Genomic DNA, 24,008 nt, shown 5'->3' with positions numbered 1-24,008 from the left:
TGGTTGTTAATTTGTTATTTTATCGTTACCTGTAGTTCAGCCTCAAACACAACTACTCAAATGTTCCCAGTTAAATTATCTTTCGATTCTTCTGCAACAGTGCTTAACATATCATAATAATATTCCTTAATATACTGATGAACCGACAGACTCTCAGGCATAAAATAATCTTTAGACTTTACTAAACTGTGTGACCTAAAATCAAGTAGTCAGAGGCAGAACCAGGTGGGGTTTCATAGAAGATGACAGTGGGACACATTGCATAATCCAACAATCTCATCTTCTCAGCCTGATAAGATCCCTGCCACCAAAACCTGAAAACACCGTTCGTGTGATGTTACCAACAGTCCTGTAACAAAACTTCAACAAAATCATTACTTTGCCCCCTCAAGTTAATCCAGTATGTTAACACGGTGGTCCCCAACCACCGGGCCGCAAAGCATGTGCTACCTGGCCGCGATGAAATGATATGATTTGGCGATATGAAACGATATGAGTCAACTGCACCTTTCCTCATTCCCTGTCACGCACTGTTGAACTTGAACAGTAGGGTGGCCAACTGTCCCGTATTAGCCGGGATATCTCGTATATTGTGCCAAATTGGTTTGTCCCATACGGGACCGCCCTTGTCCCGTAATTCCCCCGCTCTGGTAGAGCGTTCCTATGAAACTGTCATTAAGCCGAAATGGCGCAAAGCGAAGAAGCATTTACCATTAATTTATATGGGAAAAAATTTTCAGCGTTCTCAAACCCAAAAAATTACCGACTAAAACATACCAAATAACACACAAAACCTAAAATAACGCTAACATATCGTAAAAGGAGGAATGATATGATAAATAAACAGCCTATGTAAGGTAGAAATAATGTATGTACAGTGTAGTTTCACTTAATAGAATCGAAAAGATTACACCAAAACCGATTTGTAGAAAAATATCGGCACCTACACGCATACGGACGTCATGTATGCTCACGTCACGCATGCGCACACACGTGCACGCGCAAGGCCTTATGGACATGGTAGTCTTCCTAGAGGTAAACATGCGTCCCGTATTTGACTGCTACTTTTGTCCCTTTTTTTGGGAGTGAGAAAGTTGGCAACCCGACTTGAACACCCCACCCCACCCCTCCACACCGCCCCCCCCCCCCACCTCGGCCGGTCCGCAAGAATATTGTTAGTATTAAACCGGTCAGCTGTGCAAAAACGGTTGGAGCCCCTGTGTTAAAATCAACAGCAATCTCCGTAATTGTAGTCGTCCCATTTCAACAAGTAAAGTCGAAACACGGGACGACCTTACTGCATCACAGCACAATCTGAAAGGTTACGCTTGTGTCTCATCCAAACATTTTAATGTTGAAGATGAAGCTGATCCGTAAACCACACAGCTAAAATCAAGCAGCTCACACACAAAATGCTGGTGAACGCTGCAGGCCAGTCAGCATCTATCGGAAGAGATACAGTCGATGTTTCGGGCCGAGACCCTTCGTCAGGAATAACTGAAAGAAGAGATAGTAAGAGATATGAAAGTGGGAGAGGGAGGGGAGATCCGAAATCACAGGAGAAGACAGGATGGGGAGGGATGGAGCTAAGAGCTGGAACGTTGATTGGCAAAAGGGATACAAGGCTGGAGAAGGGAGAGGAGCATGGGACGGGAGGCCCAAAGAGAAAGAAAGGGGGAGGGGAGCCCAGAGAATGGGCAAGGAGGTATAGTGAGAGGGACAGAGGGAGAAAGAGAGAGAAAGAGACAAAAGGACAAAAGGGGGAAAACATATAATAAATAACTAAATAAATAAGGGATGGGGTATAAAAGGGAGGTGGGGCATTAACGGAAGTTGGAGAAGTCGATGTTCATGCCATCAGGTTGGAGGCTACCCAGACGGAAAATAAGTTGTTGTTCCTCCAACTTGAGAGTGGGTTCACCTTGACAGTAGAGGAGACCGTGGATAGACATAGCAGAATGGGAATGGGATGTGGAATTAAAATGTGTGGCCACGGAGAGATCCTGCTCTCTCTCTGGCGGACAGAGCGTAGGTGTTCCGCGAAACTGTCTCCCAGCTTGAGTCGGGTCTCGCCAATATATAGAAAGCCGCATCGGGAGCACCGGACGCAGTATATCACCCCAGCCGACTCACAGGTGAAGTGTCGCCTCACCTGGAAGAACTGTCTGGGGTCCTGAATGGTGGTAAGGGAGGAAGTGTAAGGGCATGTGTAGCACTTGTTCTGCTTACATGGATAAGTGCGGGAAGGCGATCGGTGGGAAGGTATAAGGGGGACGAGTAGACAAGGGATTCGCGTAGAGAGGGATCCCTGCGGAAAGCAGAAAAGGGGCGGGGTGGAGGGGAAGTTGCGCTTAGTGGTGGGATCCCGTTGCAGGTGGCGAAAGTTACGGAGAATTGTATGTTTGACCCGGAAGCTAGTGGTGTGTTAGGTAAGGATAAGGGGAACCGTATTCCTAGTGGGGTGGAGGGAGGATGGGGTGGGTGCAGATGTGCATGAAATGGGAGAGATGCGTTTGAGGACAGAGTTGTGGGTGGAGAAAGAGAAGCCCCTTTATTTAAAAAAGGAAGACATCTCCTTCGTCCTGGAATGAAAAGCCTCATCCTGAGAGCATATGCGGCGGTGACGGAAGAATTGCGAGAAGGGGATGGCATTTTTGCAAGAGACCGGGTGGGAAGAGGAATAGTCCAGACAGCTGTGAGAGTGCATAGCCTTATAATAGATATCAGTAGATAAGCTGTCTCCAAAGATTAAGAGAGTAAGATCAAGAAAGAGGAGGGAGGTTGCGGAAATGGGCCAGGTAAACTTGAGGGCAGGGTGAAAGTTGGAGGCAAAGTTAATGAAGTCAACGAGCTCAGCATGCGTGCAGGAAGCAGCGCCAATGCAGTCGTCGATGTAGCGAAGGATAAGTGGGGGACAGATACCAGTATAGGCTTGGAACATGGATTGTTCCACAAAGCCAACACAAAGGCAGGCATAGCTGGGACCAATACGGGTGCCCATAGCTACACCTTTAGTTTGGAGGAAGTGGGAGGAGCCAAAGGAGAAATTATTATGAGTAAGGACTAATTCCGCTACACGGAGGAGAGTGGTGGTAGAGAGGAACTGGTTAGGTCTGGAATCCAAAAAGAAGCGGAGAGCTTTGAGACCTTCCTGATGGTGGATGGAAGTATACAGGGACTGGACAACCATGATGAAAATAAAGCGGTGGGAGCCAGGGAACTTAAAATTACTGATAACAGTTACAGCGTGAAAAGTGTCACGGATATAGGTGAGAAAGGCTTGAACAAGGGGGATACAACAGTGTCGAGGTTTGCAGATATGAGTTTTGGTGGGGCAGGAGCAAGCTGAGACAATAGGTTTGCCAGGACAGGCAGGTTTGTGGATCTTAGGTAGGAGGTCGAAATGGGAAGTGCGGGGTGTGGGAACTATAAGGTTGGTAGCAGTGGATGGGAGATCATTTGAGCTGATAAAGTTAGTGATGGTGCAGGAGCCAATAGCCTGGTGCTCCTTAGTGTGGTTATGATCGAGGGGTAAATAAGAGGAGGTATCCGCGAGTTGTCGCTGTGCCTCGGCAAGGTAGAGGTCAGTACGCCAGACTACAACAGTACCCCCCTTATCGGCGGGTTTTATAGTAAGGTTAGGATTATTGCGGAGGGAGGAGAGAGCAGAGCATTCAGAAGGAGTGAGGCTGGAATGCGAACAAGGTGTGGTGAAGTCGAGACGGTAGATGTCTCGTCGGCAGTTAGCAATAAAGAGATCCAGAGTAGGCAGAAGACCAAAGCAGAGTAATTAATGTTCCGTATTTCAGTGCGTTAACCGGTGTGAACCTGTTTGTGTTCATTTTGTAAGCTTCCAACGTGATGGTCATTGCACAGATATCCGTTAGAGATCAGAGACAGTCAGCATGGCTTTGTGAAGGGCAGATCGTGTCTAACAAGACTGATAGAGTTCTTTTAGGAGGTGACCAGGCATATAGAGGAGGGTAGAAATATAGAAACATAGAAAATAGGTGCAGGAGTAGGCCATTCGGTCCTTCGAGCCTGCACCGCCATTTACTATGATCATGGCTGATCATCCAACTCAGAACACCGCCCCAGCTTTCCCTCCATACCCCCTGACCCCCGTAGCCACAAGGGCCATATCTAACTCCCTCTTAAATATAGCCAATGAACTGGCCTCAACTGTTTCCTGTGGCAGAGAATTCAACAGATTCACCACTCTCTGTGTAAAGAAGTTTTTCCTAATCTCGGTCCTAAAAGGCTTCCCCTCTATCCTCAAACTGTGGCCCCTCGTTCTGGACTTCCCCAACATCGGGAACAATCTTCCTGCATCTAGCCTGTCCAAACCCTTTAGGATCTTATACGTTTCAATCAGATCCCCCCTCAATCTTCTAAATTCCAACGAGTACAAGCCCAATTCATCCAGTCTTTCTTCATATGAAAGTCCTGCCATCCCAGGAATCAATCTGGTGAACCTTCTTTGTACTCCCTCTATGGCAAGGATGTCTTTCCTCAGATTAGGGGACCAAAACTGCACACAATACTCCAGGTGTGGTCTCACCAAGGCCTTGTACAATTGCAGTAGTACCTCCCTGCTCCTGTACTCGAATCCTCTCGCTATAAATGCCAGCATACCATTCGCCTTTTTCACCGCCTGCTGTACCTGCATGCCCACTTTCAATGACTGGTGTATAATGACACCCAGGTCTCGTTGCACCTCCCCTTTTCCTAATCGGTCACCATTCAGATAATAATCTGTTTTCCTATTTTTGCCACCAAAGTGGATAACTTCACATTTATCCACATTAAATTGCATCTGCCATGAATTTGCCCACTCATCCAACCTATCCAAGGGTTCTAAGAGTAAATCTAGAAATAGTCCTGACGAAGGGTTTCGGTCTGAAACGTCGACTGCACCTCTTCCTAGAGATGCTGCCTGGCCTGCTGCGTTCACCAGCAACTTTTATGTGTGTTGCTTGAATTTCCAGCATCTGCAGAATTCCTGTTGTTTGAATTATCGGCCTGTGAGTTTGACGTCAGTGGTGCAGTGGTGGGTAAATTGATGGAAAGTATTCTTAGAGATGGTATGTATAATTATCTGGATGGACAGGGTCTGATAAGGAACAGTCAACACGAATTTGTGCGTGGAAGGTAATGCTTGACATATCTTATTGTATTTTTTGAAGACGTTACTAGGAAAGTGACGAGGGTAAAGCGGTGTTTTTTGTCTTTATGGACTCTAGTAAGGCCTTTGACAAGATTCCAGACGGAAGATTAATTAGGAAGGTTCAATCGTTAGGTATTAATATTGAAGTAGTAAAATGGATTCAGCAGTGGCTGGATGGGCGACGCCAGAGAGTGCTGGTGGATAACTGTTTGTCAGATCGGAGGCCGGTGACTAGCGGTGTGCCTCAGCGATCTGTACTGGGTCCAATGTTATTTGTCATGTACATTAATGATCTGGATGATGGGATGGTAAATTGGATGAGTAAGTATGCAGTAAGTATACTAAGATAGGTGGAGTTGTGGATAATGAAGTAGGTTTTCAAAGCTTGCAAAGAGATTTAGGCCAGTTAAAGGAGTGGGCTGAAAGATGGCAGATGCAGTTTAATGCTGATAAATTTGAGGTGCTACATTTTGGTAGGACCAATCAAAATACGACATACATGGTAAATGGTAGGGCATGAAAGAATGCAGTAGAACAGAAGGATCTAGGAATAATGGTGCATAGTTCCCTGAAGGTGCAATCTCACGTGGATAGAGTGGTGAAGAAAGCTGTTCGTATGCTGGTCTTTATAAATCAGAGAGTTGACTATAGGAGTTGGGATATAATGTTGAAATTGTACAAGGCATTGGTGAGGCCAAATTTGGAGTATTGTGTACAGTTTTGGTCACCGAATTATAGGAAAGATGACAACAAAATAGAGAGAGTACAGAGAAGGTTTACTAAATTGTTACCTGTTTTTCATCACCTAAGTTACAGAGAAAGGTTGAACAAGTTGGGTCTTTATTCTTTGGAACGCAGAAGGTTGAGGGGGGACTTGATAGAGGTATTTAAAATTATTTGGGGGATAGATAGAGTTGACGTGGATAGGCTTTTTCCATTGAGAATGAGGGAGATTCAAACAAGAGGACATGAGTTGAGAGTTAAAGGGCAAAAGTTTAGGAGTAACATGAGGGGGAACTTCTTTACTCGGAGCTGTGTGGAACGAGCTTCCAGCAGAAGTGGTTGAGGCAGGTTCGTTGTTGTCGTTTAAAGTTAAATTGGACAGCTATATGGACAGGAAAGGAATCGAAGATTATGGGCTGAGTCCAGGTCGGTAGGACTAGGTGAGAAAAGAGTTCGGCACGGACTAGAACGGCCCAGATGACCTGTTTCCGTGCTGTAATTGTTATATGGTTATATAACATTTAAAAGCCTCGCTCTGGGGAAGCTCCAATCAATATTGGAAAATGAAAATTGCACATTACGGCGACCCTGTTATTACTGCACCGTTCCAGAATCTCTCTCCCTATCTGCTCCTCGATGTCCCTGTTACTATTGGGTGGTCTATAAAAACACCCAGAGTTATTGACCCCTTCCGGTTTCTAACTTTCACCCACAGAGACTCGGTAGCATTCCTTCCTTTTCTGCAGCCGTGATACTATCTCCGATCAGCAGGGACACGCCCCCACATCTTTTATCTCCGTCCTTGTCCTTTCCAAACCCTTGCACTCCAAGCAGCCATTCCTGCCCCCAAGCCATCCAGGTCTCTGTAATGGCGACCACATCATAGCTCCAAGTACTGATCCACGCTCTAAGTCTACCCGCTTTGCTCATGATGCTTCTTGCATTGAAGTAGACACATTTCAGTCTCAGCGCATTCCTTTTCCATCACCTGCCTATCCTCCATCTCACAGCCACCCCCATGTACACGTACAGTTATCCCAGAGGAAAAAAGAATCATTTCAAACAGTTCACAAAATAGCTGCTTCTACCTTAAGGAAATAGTCGGAACAACGTTCAGTTTAAATGTATTTATAGATTTCTTAATAAAGGATCTGTAAAAAAAAACAATGTTGAGATTATTTACTCCTCCAAATGCACCGACACACGGCATATATTATTAATGGTTCTATAAATGAACAACTTTGAGATTCGTCACAACCCAAATCCACGGGCACCCTCAAATCTTTGCGCACCTATATGCGCCGACACGCACTTAAATCTACATACAGCTCCAAACCTATACGCACACCCATATCTGTGTGGGCTCTTAAATCAACACGCACCCCGACTATCCGTGTGCACACACTCACACAAACTCCTAACTCAGTACACAACACTAAATACCTACACACCCCTAAATCCGCTGACACCCCCACAGGACCATTAGATTATCCCAGAGTAGGACTCATTTCCCACCGTTCGACGAGTAGCTTGGTCACATTTAAATAATAAGGAGAACAGATATCAACGTTCAAGGTGCATTTATTCTTCTATTTCCATAAATCGGACAATTGAGATTTGTTAACCAACCACCCGCACCCCACAACCACCGACAGACCCAAATCCGGTTGCACCCAGAAATATGCGCACAGATCCAAAACAGCACGCGCTCCTCAATACCTGTACAACCCCAAATCAGTGTGCGCCCCAAAATCTGCGCGCACCCTAAAACCGACTGACAACCCCACATGCTTATCAGATTATCCTTGAGCAAAAATAATTTCAAACACTCCACAACCCCACTTGGAGTATTGTGCTCAGTTCTGCTCGCCTCACTACAGGAAGCATATGGAAGCCATGGAAAGGGTGCAGAGGAGATTTACAAGGATGTTGCCTGGATTGGGGAGCATGCCTTATGAAAACAGGTTGAGTGAACTCGGCCTTTTCTCTTTGGAGCAGGGGAGGATGAGAGGTGAACTGATAGAGGTCTATAAGATGATGAGAGGCATTGAACGTGTGGGTCGTCAGAGGCTTTTCCCAGGGCCAAAATAGTTGCCACAAGAGGACACGGGTTTAAGGTGCTGGGGAGGAGCTACAGAGGCGATGTCAGAGGTAAGTTTTTTACAAAACAGAGTGGTGAGTGCGTGGAATGGGCTGCCGGCAACGGTGGTGGAGGCGGATACGATAGGGTCTTTTAAGCGACTTTTGGATAGGTACATGTAGCTTAGAAAAATAGAGGGCTATTGATAAGCCTAGTACTTACTAAGGTAGCGACATGCTAGGCGCAAATTTGTGGGCCGAAAGGTCTGTCTGTGATGTAGGTTTTCTATGTTTCTATGTTTCTAATTTTCGAAAATTGCAGCCTCCAGCTAATGAAAATCAGTAAGAAGAAAGTACGAAACTTAAAGTGCATTTATTCATAAAGTGTCGATAAAAGAAACAATCTTGAGATTTGTAACAACCCCAGATCCACCGAACCCCCAAAGTGCGTGTGCAACCCCACGTGCCCGTGTAACAGCACATTTGAGGACACTTCCGGAATCTGCGCCCATCCCCAAATCCCTGTACATCTACAATCGAGCTGCAAATCCAATATTCACAATTCGTTATCCAAGAGATAAAAAAAATATTTCAAACAGTTCAAAAACACCTTAAAGAAGTTGTAAGGACAAAGTGCATTTTAATGTACATTTGAAGATTCATTCATAAACTATCTACAAATGAAACAATTCGTCACCCTTCCAAATGCACCGATGCCATGGAAATCTGTGTGCAGCCACATGGTCGAAGACACGCCCCTAAATCTACGCACATCCTCAATAAGAGTGCACGCAAAATCATAGTGCACCCCAAACCCGCTGACAAACCCACATTCGATTATCTCAGAGAAAGAATCCTTTGCAGCAGTTCTCATAATGGCTGTCTCGTCATGACAAACATAGCAAACATACACAACAGATCTGTGTGTCGTCTCAAATCCATTTGCACCGCCATGTTCGACAACACTCTCATAAATCTGGGTACACCAAATCCGTGTGAACCCGATATTCAGGAACATACCCCTAAATTTGAGCCAATCCCAAAAGGAGTGCGCGCTCCAATCCCGCTGCCCCGCCGCACATGAACATTAGATGGTCCCTGAGCAAGAATTATTTCAAACAGTTCATAAAATGGCTATCTCAGCATTAAAAATCCGCAAGTAGACCAAAATTGGTGTGCAAGTCTTGATACTTCGAGACACGCAAACCTGCGTGTAACCCCAAATCCGTATGCACCCTATATTCGACAACCCACCTCTAACTCCCTGTGCATCCCCAAATGTGCACTCCCAAATATACGCACATGGTCAAATAACAGCACAACCCAATCCCGCTGTCAACCCCACGTGCACATTGGATTATCCCCGTGGAATAAAAGAATCAAAGAGTGCACAAACCGAGCCATTAAAAAACACGCGCTGAGGTCAAAGTTCAGATTAAATGTATTATTAACGTATCTATAAATGAAGCACATCTGAGATTCGTCACAGCTCAAAATCTGTAGACACCCCGTTGTTGCACTGTGAATGCCTGCAAAACACAAATCTCAGTGTAGTAGAAGGTGACATGTTCGGACTTTAATAGTAAAGTTAATTTCATATTTGAGCAGACACAGCAACACAGAGACGCAAAGGAGCATGGGTCTCACACAGTCCCAGACTCAGTTGTCATACTAAAACACACACCGTCACTCACATACTCACAAACACCATTGGCAGAAGCATAAACACCTGCACAGTAACACACACACACACACACACACACACACACACACATTCAATGGCATAAACACATAGACAGACAATAACTGATATACACACATTGATAACTGAACATTTTTTCTCCTCCTCTTCAGCTCTCCGTTGAGTTTCATGGCTCTACGGTGTGTTATTATCAACACATACTCACCCCCACCCCACCCAGCTTAGACTGCTGAGATTGCAATGCATGGAGAGGATTCGGGGTGGGTCCTGGTGAGGTTACACGCTGTTATTATTAATACATTCTCAAACACCAGCTTAGAGGGCTGAGTTTTTTGCAAGCTATGGAATAGGGTTAGGGTGGGTCCTGGTGAAGTTACAGGGTGTTATGATTCATCCATACTCGCCATCAGCTTTGCTGAGTTTGCATGCCTTGGAGTAGAATTAGGGGTTTGTCCTGGTGAGGTTGGTGGTGATATGGTTTATTCATCACCACAACAGATATTCACTCGGTGACCCTGTCGGTAGAGACCTCCACACACAAACTAGATCACGAATTTATAATTGGAAGGGCATTGATAACAGTAGGCGATACAACAGAATTTCACAAGTTGTAATGACATAATTTACTTCAATATTCTTGTGTCTGACAAATGACGCCTTTGACGTACATATTTACACTGGAAGCACATATAACTCATGCGACAACTCAGACGGTTCAGACAACTTTTTGAGGGCAACTAATCAACACAAAAGTATCTACGAAGAGAGATCCAAATGCCCACGGTTGCTGTTGTGAGGGCTGACACATTGACAGGCAGGGAATGTAGGGAAACCGATCATATAGAGGGAGTTAGGATCCATTGAATGTGACGTCATGGTTGGCACAGACACTATGGGCCGAACGGTCTGTTCCTGGGCTTTACCTTTCGCTGTTCCATGTGGATGTAAGACAAACGGAAGGAAGCGACGTTCCTGTTCTCAGAGCAAACATTTGTTACAATGGTGATGAACATCGACATGTTTCCGACCCAGGACAAAGTTTGATATACCTCTGGCACCCTGAGGAAGCTGAATGGTAATCAGGAAAGAGGGATAGATTTCCATTCAAAGCAGCACGATAAAACATTAAAGGAACTCAACAGGCCAGGTAGCTTCGATGGAAAAGAGTATTGTCTACGTTTCGGGCCGAAGTCCTTGATCTGGACTTGAAAATAAAAAGAGAATTCAGAGCAGGAAGGCGGGAGAAGGGTAGTGAAAAAGACGTACTGTGTGGTAGGAGACAGGTGACAGCGGGAGTGGGACAGGGGTGAAGATAATTCGTGAAGGAGATAAATGGTTGGAGAAAGAAAAGTCTGATTGGAGAGGGTAGAGGTCATGGCAGAAAGGGAAGGGCTGAACCACAGGGAGTTGATGGGCAAAGTGAAACGGGAATGGGGGAATGGTGAATGGGCGGGGTGCGCATCAACCGAGGTTAATCAGTGTTCATGGCATCAGGTTGCTACCAATCCAGACGGAAAATACGTGTTCCTCCTGCATCCTGTGTACCTCATCACGGCAGTAGACGAAGCCATGGACTGACGTGCAGGAATGAGAATGGGGAGTAGAATTGAAATGTGTGTGTTGATTTGATTTCCAGCATCTGCAAAATTTTTTTGTGCTTGTGGTTAGATTCAGATGCAGTGCGATCGGAATTGGTGCAGAATCAGAGTGGCGCGGCCGTTTTACTCTCAGTCGATCTGCTTTAACAATTCCTCAATTGATGGACAAAAGTCACACGGAGATAAACAACAGGTGATAATCTGGGTCTGATGGCATTTAAAACAATGTTCCCTTTGCTGGATGAATACTACTCTCAATTTACAACCCTGAGTACATCACATTATCTATTACTATCTGTCATTGTGCGGAATGCACATGTCTGACGTAATCGGTTTGGAAATAACTTGAAAATGTTTATTTCTCAATCTGTTGAAGTCTGCCCCTGTGGACTCGCTAAATGGTATTAAAAACCCAAGGCTTATGATGCCTTAGCATTTCATTCCGAGACATCGCCGGTAGTACTGCGGGTCGAATCACTGGGCAGAGGAAATGTCTTCAACGTTGGATGGTTACAGAAGTGTGCAGAAAATTTTGTACGTGTTTATTGCCGTCATTGGAGTTCCTGGTGAGTGAGTGGAGTTCATATTTGGTGTTTCTGTGTGTTAACCGGTGTGGACTGTTTATGATCATTTGACAAGCTCCCAACTTGATGACCATTGCACAAATATCCGTCAGAGATATCGAACCTGTCAATTTGAAAGCTGATTTTGCATATTTAATGACAAACGAATCAGATTGTCTGTCTCTCCTCCGCCACAAGCGTTCGACTCGGACGTTTTTTTTCGTGTCTTTAATGACGCCTTTTCCAGAGTAGTCCCAGTGCAGCTCTCTGACTGGATGGGCTTTGATGGGAATTTGCCCAGATTTATATCCGTGTTGGAGAAAGGCACTTTCCCCCGAAGATGGGACTGGGAGGGACTTACATTGTGAAGTTCACTATTTCTGAGGAATTGATCAGATTGACCATCTGGTCCTGTGTTTTACGTTTCCCTTTGGAGACTATGTCAATCGGATTCCACTGCCCGTTGTTCAATAATTGGGTTTGATCACCTCAGTCAGTGTCCACAGACACCCTGAACTGTTTTCTCCAAGTGCACTGCGCTGTAGAATTGATGTAAATCACTTAATTAATTAGTTCAGTAATGGAGCCATCAGCTTCTGTTTACTAAATTGAGCCGGCTTTCCCTTTGAGATCCACCGTAAATTGGGGCATCATTTCATCCTGAAGAAGGGTCTTGGCCCGAAACGGTCAGTGTTTGTTCAATTGCATAGATGTTTCTTGGGCTGCAGAGTTCCCCCAGTAATTTGTGTGTGTTGTTTCCCTCCGGATGCCCCAGGCCCACCTGATGCCGTGTTTCTCGTGGTCTGCTCATTCACGGCTAAATCAGTGTAACCGGTTCCATCAGCGATGGAATCAGAATTAGCACCGATCACTGTCGTTCATGCAGCTCGGTTTTAGCACCGACGGTTAGTCACACAACGTTTTATTGGCACAGTGAGGAAAACAGTTCAAATATATTGTGATCCGTGTCAGATGTTAGATTTGCAGCCGTTTACACATTCTCGCACTTCTGTTCTTTAGCCGAAACCCGGTCCTGTCTTAATTCCCGGAAAGTCTGCTCAGTAATGCCCAGTCTGCTCAGTAATGCCCAGTGCCTGTTCTCTTGTCTCGCTCTCTGTCTCTGTTTGTCTGTCTGTCTGACTCTCTCTCTCTCTCTCTCTCTCTCTCTAGTGAATTTACTGGCGATTGTGATCCTGTCCCGTGGAAAGTGCGGCCTCTCTGCCTGCACCACTCGCTACCTGGTGGCCATGGCAGCGGCCGATCTACTGACTATTGTCTTCGAGATCATTTTGTTTCGAATTAAAAAATATTATTTCATGTCCAGTTTTCTAAACATTACCCCCATGTGCAGCGTTATCAATGTACTCAGGTACGCAGCCACAGACTGTTCTGTCTGGTTCACCGTTACTTTCACCTTTGATCGGTTTGTCGCCATTTGCTGCCAGAAGCTGAAAACAAAATATTGCACCGGGAAAACTGCGGCTGTGGTTCTAACAACAACCGGCGTACTGTACTGTCTGAAAAACATTCCCCGATACTTCCTCTGGGAACCCAAAGTGATCATCGACAATGTGCCGTGGTTCTGTAACCTCAGGGACAAAGTTATCACTGACCCCGGGTGGGTAGCACAGGCTTGGGTGGAGACTGTTTTAACTCCGTTGCTCCCTTTCGCTGGGATCCTGCTGCTCAACGCTCTGACAGTCAGGCACATTTTAGTGGCCAGTCGGGTCCGCAAGGGACTGAAGGGTCAGAGCAACGGCGAGAACCGCAGTGACCCGGAGCTGGAGAGCAGGAGGAGGTCTGTGGTTTTACTCTTCACTCTATCGGGCAGCTTCGTCTCACTGTGGATGACACTGATCGTAAATTTTATATATTATCAGGTCAAAGCAATGGGTTTCAATTTCAATGATTCTGAATGGGTATTTCACAATTTCGGCGTTTTGCTGAGGAATTTTAGCTTGTGCACGAACACAGTTATTTACGCAGTGACTCAGTCGAAATTCAGGGAGCAGGTGATCAGCGCGGTGAAATATCCGATCATTTCTGTGCTACAGTTGATTAATAAAGACGCGCCCTGAGCGTAACCCAGATATAGCTTCAATGTATCCAGTCCGGGCTCCGGATCTTCTCATTCACCGTCCAGTCTCCAAGCTATTATTCCGTGGCGGTCGTCTTATTGACCGGGAGCAGCAGTGCTGTGGACCGCGAGAAAATGGAGGGTGATAGGAAAGTGCTTGCAATAGAGAGACGTCTGGGATTGGCTGAGTGGAGCGCTGGAGTGCTTCGTGGGGGCTGAGTAAAGAGAGATTGAGAGATCGTGAAAGATTGTTGCGTGTGTGTGTGTGAGAGAGAGAATGAATGTGTGTGTGTGAGTCTGTGTGTGTGTGTGTCTGTGTGTGTGTGTGTTTGAGTGTGTGTGTGTGTGTGTGTGTGTGTGTGTGTGTGTGTGTGTGTGTTTGAGAGAGTGCTGAGAAGGTTTACGAAGATGCTGCCAGGAAAAGGTGATCTGTGTTATAGGGAGAAGGTGGCCAGGCATCAAACTCAGCATGCTTGTCACTAAACCCAATCTCATCTTTAACATAGAAACATAGAATTATAGAAAATAGGTGCAGGAGTAGGCCATTCCGCCCCTCGAGCCTGCAGTGCCATTCAGTACGATCATGGCTGATCATCCATCTCAGAACCCTGTACTTGCCTTCTCTCCATACCCCCTGATCCCTTTAGCCACAAGGGCTATATCTAACTCCCTCTTAAATATAGCCAATGAACTGGCCTCAACTGTTTCCTGTGGCAGAGAATTCCACAGATTCACCACTGTCTGTGTGAAGAAGTTTTTTTCTCGTCTCGGTCCTAAAAGGCTTCCCCTTTATCCTCAAACTGCGATTCCTCGTTCTGGACTTCCCCAACATCGGGATCAATCTTCCTGCATCTAGCCTGTCCAATCCCTTTAGAATTGTATACGTTTCAATAAGATCCCCCCTCAATCTTCTAAATTCCAGACAGCATAAGCCTAGCCGATCCAGTCTTTCATCATATGAAAGTCCTGCCATCCCAGGAATCAATCTGATGAACCTTCTTTGTACTCCCTCTATGGCAAGAATGTCTTTTCTCAGATTAGGGGACCAAACCTGCACACAATACTCTAGGGGTGGTCTCACTAAGGCCTTGTACAACTGCAGTTGCACCTCCCTGCTCCTGTACCCGAATCCTCTTGCTATGAATGCCAGAATGCTATGAATGAACTCCTTCACAAACCTGCCCCTATACATAACCTGACTTCTAATACCGCAAACCGCAGTCACCAAACCTAAATATGTCCTCCCACTGTCATAGTCCGGTCCGTGAAGTCCGCGTTCTGGTTCACGGTCCGCTCCGTGGACGCCGGACTCCGGGTCTTCCGGCTGTCCCTTGTTTCAGTTGGGCTTAATCAGTGGCACCCGATGCTTGTCTTGGAGATGGGAATATAAGCGGTCCTGGGATTAAACCTCAAACATGTGTCTGGAGCCACGCCTGCAAGCTGTGTCTGGAGCGTCGCCTGCAACCTGTGTCTGGAGCGTCACCTGCAACCTGTGTCTGGAGCGTCACCTGCAACCTGTGTCTGGAGCGTCGCCTGCAACCTGTGTCTGGAGCGGCGTCTGCAACCTGTGTCTGGAGCGTCGCCTGCAACCTTGTCAAGTTCAACCACCGGAGCGAGACCAGAGCCTTGCTGCGTCAAGATAAGGAACTGTCTATCGTTGAGTTGGAACCGTCTCTGTGTCCATCTCTTCGCTAAGTAGGTCAACCCGTTCGCTGTTACCTTAGTGTTGGGAATCGTCTCTGTGTCCACGCCTTCGCTAGGTAGATCTGGCCGTTTGCCGTGACCTAGTACTAGGAACCGTTTCGTTGGGTTCAGCATTCTGTGTATGAGTCCCGTCTCCACATCCTGTTCCCAAGGAGGGGTCCCGGCTTTGTGTTCCATGTTCTTGTCTCTCAAGTCCAAGGCTCCCTGTTCCCGCTCTCTAGACCGTGTTCCTATCCTCACCAAGACTAAGTCAAGGCTTCAGGGTTTGTGTTCAGAGGTTCCTGTCTCCCAAGACCACGTCATGTCTTTTCCCAGTTCCTGAGATCGAGTCCGAATCAAGACCCAGGGTCTGGGTCCTTGTCCAGTCTCTGGCTTGGAGTCAGAACCCAAGCCTTGTCATGTCCTCACCTCGAGGAAACCAAGCCTCGAGGAATCAAAGCCACGAAGAACCCACGCCACGAAGAACCCAAGCCTCGAGGAACCAAAGCCATGTCCAGTCCTATAGCCACGACATGTCCTCGCCTAGTTCCGGGGTCCGAGCCCGAGTCGAGACCCAGGCTCTGGGTCCCTGTCGAGTTTCTGGCTTGTAGTCGAAACCCAGGCTCCTACTTACCAGTTCCTTGTCCTGGTAACGCTTGGCTAGCCAATGTCTTAGCCCAGGTCTGTGTTCTTGTCCCAGCTTCTAGTCTGCATCCAGCTCCTCGTCCCTAACTCTAGTCTCTAGTCCTGTTTTATTCCTAGTACTTCAGTGTCTGTGTCCTGCATTTAGATCCGCACTCAGCGCCTCCTATTTTGACAGAACGAACCAGCCATGCATGGACCCAGCAACGCAGACACTGTCCTCTAACTCTCGTCATCCTGGGTTCCCTCCTGACTGAATACCACCCACTCACCCGGGTAGTCCTTAGTCCTGGAGAGCCGGGTTTGGTCGCCCGGAGGCTCCCATGGGGGGCGGGGGGTGGTACTTTCTTGGTCTGGTACGTGATGTCCGAGTTCCTGTTCACGGTCCGGTCCATAGCTGCAGACTCCGGGTCTTCCGGCTGTCCCTTGTTGAAGTTGGGCTTATTCGTAGGCACCTAATGCTCGTTTGGGGGCTGAGAATATAAGTGGCCCTGGGTTCGAGTGTGGTTGCTGGTTCGTCTCGTCAGTATCCCGTCCTCGCTTCCGTGGGGTAAGTCAGGCCGGCTTTGCCGTGACCCTGCGGCTGGATATGTCCCTTCCTGTCCCGGTCTCCGTTGGGTAAGCCAGGCCGTCTTTGCCTTTACCCTGAGGCTGGACTGTTCCCTCCCCTTCCCCTTCCTTCTGACGCCTCGCCTGCTACATTCGCCTGGAGCCTCGCCTGCTACCTTCGCCTGGAGCCTCGCCTGCTACCTTCTCCTGGGCCTCGCTTGCTACATTCGCCCGAAGCCTCGCCTGCTACCTTCGCCTGGGGTCTCGCCTGCTACCTTCGCCGGCAACCTTGTGAAGTTCAACTACCGGAGCGAGACCGGAGCCTTGCTGTGGAAGATAAGGAAATGTCTATCGTTGAGTTGGAACTGTCTCTGTGTCCACACCTTCGCTAGGTAGATCCGGCCGTTTACCGCTACCGAGTGTTTGGAACTGTCTCGTCGTGTTCAGATTTCTGTGTATGAGTCCCGGCCCTACGTCCTTTTCCCATGGAACCGTCCCGGCTTTGTTTTCTGCGTTCCTGTCTGCCAAGACCAAGGCTCTGTATTCTGCGTTTCTGTCTGCCAAGACCAAGGCTCTGTATTCTGCGTTTCTCTCTGCCAAGACCAAGGCTCTGTATTCTGCGTTCCTGTCTGCCAAGACCAAGGCTCTGTATTCTGCGTTTCTGTCTGCCAAGACCAAGGCTCTGTATTCTGCGTTTCTCTCTGCCAAGACCAAGGCTCTGTATTCTGCGTTTCTGTCTGCCAAGACCAAGGCTCTATGCTCTGCGTTCCTCTTCTCCCTCGACCAAGGCTCTGCGTTCCTGTTCTCCCTCGACCAAGTCAAGGGTTCATGTTCTCGTCTTGTCCATGTGCCTTGTCCAGCCCAGGAGTAGCTCGCCCAGTCCGGTGCTGGGGTTCCCTCGTCCTGTCTAGGAGTCTCTCGTCCTTTCCGAGCCACGTCCAAGAACCTTGTCATGTCCAAGCCACGTCAAAGAGATTCGTTCTGTCCATATCAAGCCTTTGCGTTCTCGTCCTGTCCATGTGCCTCGTCCTGTGCAGGAGTTCCACCTCCTGTTCTGTAGACACGTCCGTTCCTTGCCAAGATCCTCGTCCAGAGTCCTTGCCTTGACCTGGCTTTCGGTTCCGAGTCAAGACCCAGGTTCTGGGTCCTTGTCCAGCCTCTGGTTCTGGAGTTACGTGTCACTAGTCTAGGCTCCTTGGTCCTAGTTCCTTGTTCGGGTTCAGTGTTTTTTGTCCATGTCCTAGCCCAGGCCCCTGCATCCTAGTCTCGTCCAGGGCCTGTGTCAATGTCAGCGTCCTTTCTTCCCCACTTCCCTTGCTTTCTTTACACTCCGAGTCCTGTTCCTAGTACTTCAGTGTCTGTGTCTGGCATTTCGGTCCGCTCCCACCGCCACCCTTATGACAATCTCATCCCAACCCCCGAATCCTAATCTGCACTGTAACTTCCTACATTACCGCCCCTTATCCTAATATGAAAACTAACTTTCAAACATCCCATTCCATAAATCCTAAACTGAATTCTAAATCCCTTCATCACTGCCCCTAACCTTAATCTGACGATCAACACCTCACATTTCTGAACCTAAACTCTAATCTAATCTGACCTCCAGCACCACTCTTCCCTTTCCATAAACGCTAACCAGACAGCTAGCCCACCACAACCATGTACCCTATCGCCAATCTGACCGCTGCCTCCCACATCCCTGATCTTAAAAATAATAAGACCTCCAGCCCAGCCACATTCCCATCCCGAAACGGAAATGAGACCTGAAACACTGCACATGCCTGACCGTAAATCATAATCTGAAATCTAAATCGGCAGATCCCTGTACCTTAAGTCTCCCTAAGAGACATAGATAGTTTAAGGGAATGGGCAAAGAAGTGGCAAATGAAACACAATGTTGGAAAGTGTAGGGCCATACACTTCGGTGGAAAAAATAAACGGGCAGACTATTATTTAGATGGAGAAAGAATTGAAAATGAGGAGATGCAAAGGGACTTTGAGTCCTTGTGCAGGATACCCTAAAGGTTAACCTCGAGGTTGAGTGGGTGCTAAAGAAAATGGAACGTTGGCATTCATTTCTGCAGGTACAGAATATAAGAACAGGGATGGGATGTTGATGCTGTACAAGGCATTCCTCAGACCACACTTAGAGTATTGTGAGCAGTTTCGGGCTCCTTATTTTAGAAATGTTATACTGACATTGGAGAGGATTAAAAGAGAGCATTCCCGAGAATGATTCTAGGAATGAACGGTTTACCGTATGAGGAACGTCTGGCAGCCCTTGGCCTGTATTCGCTGGAGTTCAGGAGAATGAGGAGGTATCTCATAGAAACATTACAAATTTTAAAAAGCCTGAACAGATTAGATATAACAAAGTTCCCTCCCCCCCCCCCCCCCCCCAATAGTAAGGGAGTCCAGAACATGAAGGCACGACTTCAGGGTTGTGGGACGTCCATTTAGAATAGCAATGCGGAGAAATTGCTTTAGCCGGGGGGTGGAAATTGTTGCCTCGAGCGGCAGGACATTGGGTGCATTTGAGGCAGAGATAGATAGGTTTTTATTAGCCAGGGCATCAAAGGGCATGGGAAGAAGGCAGGGATGTGGGGATGACTGGAAGAATTGCATCATCCATAATTTAATGGGGGAGCCGACTCGATGGGACAAATGCCCTACTTCTGTTCCTATATCTTATGGTCTTACGGTCTCTAAATCCTAATCTGAACTAACTCTCATGCATGGGCCAGAGGAAAGTGGCAGGATTGCGTGATACTGAATCTCGGGTGAAGAGATCAAGAAGGACAAGAGCGATGATTTTCTCACTACCCGCATTATCACAACCAAGCCAAACAGTGACATGTTCTTCATTTTCCTGGTCCACGAAACGCCCGTGAAAATGCCCGTGAGAATGCAAGAAGGCGAGAGGGATCCTATTAGTTAAGCTGGAGCCAGAGAAAACAAGTCACCACTAAACTCTAATTGACAGGGTGCAGTGACACTGAATCTCCAGTAAACCCTGTCAATTTAAAAAAGGAGATCCCACACACCCAGATGGAAAATAAAGATGACTGTAAATTTAAAACAGGTAAATTTACATCCCACTTTGAGATGAAGTATTACTAGGCCTCTAAGCATTTTTCTACCTAATTTGTTAAATAAAATCAGATTAATAAGTCTGAAACCCGTTAAACTAGAGATGACATGGTTTTCATTATCTTTATCCATGGGACTATCACAAGCCTGGCCTGATCAACACTGCTGGGTCGCCCTGGTGCAGATGTCTACTGATTAAGGACCTGAATTACCCTAAGACTCCACTTTACATTACTGATGACGCGTTCGAATACACACCGGGTTAATTAAGACAAATGTTGTTAGACCAGTTTAATGAAAGGAGTGGGCCAGATTATTTTTTTTTTCACAACCCTATCTGCCAGAGCCGCTCATTCCGCCCGAAACTAAACTCCGCAACCCTGTCTCCCCTAGCCTCAGAGGTGCATCCCCAACCTTACCATTAACGCTAATACTAACGTCCAAGTGCACACAATCCAAATATCCCGGACTGCAGCCCGAATAAAGCTGGGCACAGCCTCACGAACAAGCTCACTTTATACAAGGTCTCACCCATCCCGCTCTCTCCCCACGTGGAGGCTGCATCTCCATCTCCCAACCTTACCCATAAACTAACACCTACTCCCCTCCTACACACCCGCATAAAACCTAACCCACACCACGACACTCATACCCTACAATCCAACATCATCCTCCACTTCAATCACAAGTCGTAATCCTATCACCTCAGCACATTCGTAAACATAAACCTGAAAATTTGTGTGAAGACGAGGAAGATCCCAATAAGACAGTGGTCAAATGTGGGCCAGAGCAAAGTGGCAGGGTTGAGTGACACTGAATATCGAGAGACGAAATCAAGAAGCACAAGAACGAAGATTTTCCGGCAACACATATAAAAGTTGCTGGTGAACGCAGCAGGCCAGGCAGCATCTCTAGGAAGAGGTAGAATCGACATTTCGGTCAGAGACCCTTCGTCAGGACTAACTGAAAGACGAGCTAGTAAGAGATTTGAAAGGGGGAGGGGGAGGGGGAGATCCGAAATGATAGGAGAAGACAGGAAGGGGATGGATGGAGCCAAGAGCTGGACAGTCCATTGGCAAAATGGATATGAGAGGATCCTGGGCAGAAGGCCTAGGGAGAAAGAAAAGGTTTTCCCTCTGCCCGCATAAGCCCAACATAACTATTACACTGTGGTGAGCAGGTGGGAACAGACAAATGGTTTATGTTTTACTCGACACATGGAACATGGAAGAGTACAGTCAGGAACAGGGCATTCAGCCCACAATGCTGTGCCGAGCCAGCTCAAAAGCAAATCAAAATACCCAAATACTAATCCTTCCTACCTACATCATGTTCATATCCCTCAACTTCCTGACATCCATTTGCCTATCCAAAGCGTCTCTTCAGAACCTGTCATGAATTTACTTCCACCACCTTACCAGCCATCCACGAGTCTCTGAATAAAATTATAGGTTTACACACAGAAGACAGAGTGTAGTGAACGAAGCGACTGATTGGAGCCGGAAGCCTGTAATTAGAGGTGTTCTGTAGGGATCCGTGCTGGGAGCTCTGCTGTTTGTGATGCATATAAATGACCTGGATGAAGATGCAAATGGGTGGGTTGGTAAATTGCCGATTATACCAAGACTTGTGGAGCTTTGGATTGTGCAGAAGACTGGCAACGAATACAGAATGATATATATTATTTGTAGATAAGGGCTGAGCAATGGCAGGTGGGAGTTAACTATGATAAATGCAAGGAGATAACACATTGTTAAAGGCAAGATCCTTATCAGTGTTGCTATTCAAAGAGATCTTGGTATCCAAACCAATATCTCGTTGAAAGTGGCTGTACAGGTTGATGTGGTGGTTACGAAGGCTTCTGGAATTTATGCTTTTGGTAGACTAGAAACTGAGTTCAAAAGTCATGATACTATGCTGCACCTGTATAAAACTCTGGTTATGCCACATCCGGAGTATTGGACAGGTTCTGATCACAATAAGAAGGATGTTGCCGTTTTGGAGACGGTGAAAAAGACATTTTCCAGGATGCTGCCTGGCTCAGAGGACATGTGCTATCACGAGAGTTCGGATAAACTTGGGTTGTTTCGTTTGCAGCGTCGGAAGTTGAGGAGATATTTTATGGAGGTTTATAAGATTATGAGAGGCACAGATAGAGTTGACAGAATGTATCCGTTTTCCAGGGTTGAAATGACTAATACCAGAGGGCATGCATTCAAGGTGAGAGGGGATAGGTTCAAGGAGAATGAGAGGGGTGTACGCGTATTTGGAGATGAGCGCAGATTCGAGAGTGTCAGCAGATCCTGGGTTGTGATGAATATCAAAATTGCACAATTTATACTTACGTTGATTATAAATATACTTTGAACTTTTAACTTCGCTCTTGCCATGTGCTTGAAGATGGAGGAGGCCATTTTAAAAGACGGTGCTTGCAGCCTCCATTTCCAGATCACTTTGTTCTGATTCTTGCCCTGGGATAATCTGATGTGGATTTGGGGTATCACCCGATAAGGATGTGTGCGCTCTTGCGGATGCTGATAGATTCGGATTGTGGGAGATATGGAGTGTGCATGGATATATAGGTATCGGCCTGTTTGGGGGGTGTCGGAAGATGAGGAGCTTAGAACAGCAATGAAGCTTCTCCAACTCTCTTGGCTCTCGGCTGAAACGAGTTTTAGTGTTGGTCCTGGTGGTGGTCACAACTTCCATTATCGTGTCAGTCGCTTCCACTCGGTTTCACTAGTGAGCTCTGCAAGTTCCTGGTGGAGACAGAGGAATACCAGCGCACATGAATGTTGGAGGGTTCTTCATTGCTGTTTCTGTGACTATTCTGTTTGGCCAGTCCGGGTTGTTAGCACTGAGCGAAACTCTCAATAAATATTTAGTTGGAAAGCTATTGGAAGTTATTCTAAGGAACCAGATATATATGTGATTAGAGAGCCAATGACTGATTAGGGAAAGTCAATATGGCTTTGTGCGTGGTACGTCCATGTCTAATCAAACTTACAGAGTCTTTGGCGGTGCTTACTGAGAAATCTGGTGGAAGAAAGGCAGTGGGTGTGGTCGACAGGTAATTTAGCAAGGCCATTAGCAAGCTCCCTTGGTTCAGAAGGCTCAGTCGCTAGGCATTCAGAGTGAGGTAGTAAATTGGATGGGGCAGAGTGTGGAAATAGTTGGTTGCCTCTCTGACTGGAAGCCTGTGAGCAGTGGAGTGGCGCAGGGTTGTTGCTAATTGTCATCCATATCAACAATCTGAATCTTAATGTGATAAACTGGATACAATTTGTTGATGTCAAACAGATTGTGTTGAATTATAGTCAAACAGAAAGGCCATCAAAGTTTGCCAGGGGATTTGGACCAGATGGAAAGATGGGCTGAAACATTGCCGATGAATTTTAATGCAGACTAGTGTAAGATGCTACACTTTGAGTGGACAAATCAGGTGAACATTTGGGCAACGGGGAATACGGTAGGAGAGAGGTATCTGGGAATACAGATTCATAATGACTTGACTGTGGCGTCACAGGTAGGCAGGGAGGTATAGAGAGCTTTTGGCACATTGACATTCATAAATCGAAGTTCTGAGTACAGACATGGTATGGTATGTCGAAACTGTGTCAGATGTGACGAGCCTTATTTGTGTAGCCTTTGTTACCTACCTAGAGGGAAGATATTAATATGATTGAAAGAGTGCAGAGAGAATTTACAGGAATGTTGCTGGGAATTGAGCACCTGAGTTGTAGGGAAAGGTTGAGTAGGTTAGGAGTTTATTCCCTGGGGCTTAGGAAAATGATGGGAGATCGTAGACAGATCCGCACGCTCTGACAAATCCAAGTGCACCCCAAACCCGCTGATACCCCAAATTTGCTCAAGGCCGTAATCCGTGCACAATCTAATATCCACGCGCACCCCCGAATCCGTCTGCAGACTCAAATACACAAGCACCCGATATCCAAGCGTAATGACAATTCCACGTGCATTCGCAAACCCGCTGACTCTACGCCCCCAAATCAGCCTACACACTGAAACCTGTGTGCAACCCCAAATACACACGCACGTACCTGTCCGAACCACATTCTCTTGCAGGTTATACATGGAGAACCCTCGGGGTGAAGCGTTTGTCCTCAGATGC

At 46.8% G+C, this 24,008-nt stretch overlaps 1 protein-coding gene across 1 annotated transcript; it reads left to right on the top strand.

The window, feature by feature from the left end:
- The first annotated feature begins 11,759 nt into the window (after nt 1-11,759).
- On the top strand, nt 11,760-13,910 carry LOC140185002 (probable G-protein coupled receptor 139). The gene is made up of 2 exons (XM_072238232.1): nt 11,760-11,835; nt 13,003-13,910. The coding sequence occupies exons 1-2, from the start codon at nt 11,760-11,762 to the stop codon at nt 13,908-13,910; spliced, it is 984 nt and encodes a 327-aa protein (XP_072094333.1).
- The last annotated feature ends 10,098 nt before the right edge of the window (nt 13,911-24,008 follow it).

Source organism: Mobula birostris, chromosome 20 (genome assembly GCF_030028105.1).
Source record: "Mobula birostris isolate sMobBir1 chromosome 20, sMobBir1.hap1, whole genome shotgun sequence".
Classification (NCBI taxonomy): domain Eukaryota; kingdom Metazoa; phylum Chordata; class Chondrichthyes; order Myliobatiformes; family Myliobatidae; genus Mobula; species Mobula birostris.
Note: the sequence above shows the minus strand (reverse complement) of the source record. Positions and strands in the feature narration are given on the sequence as shown.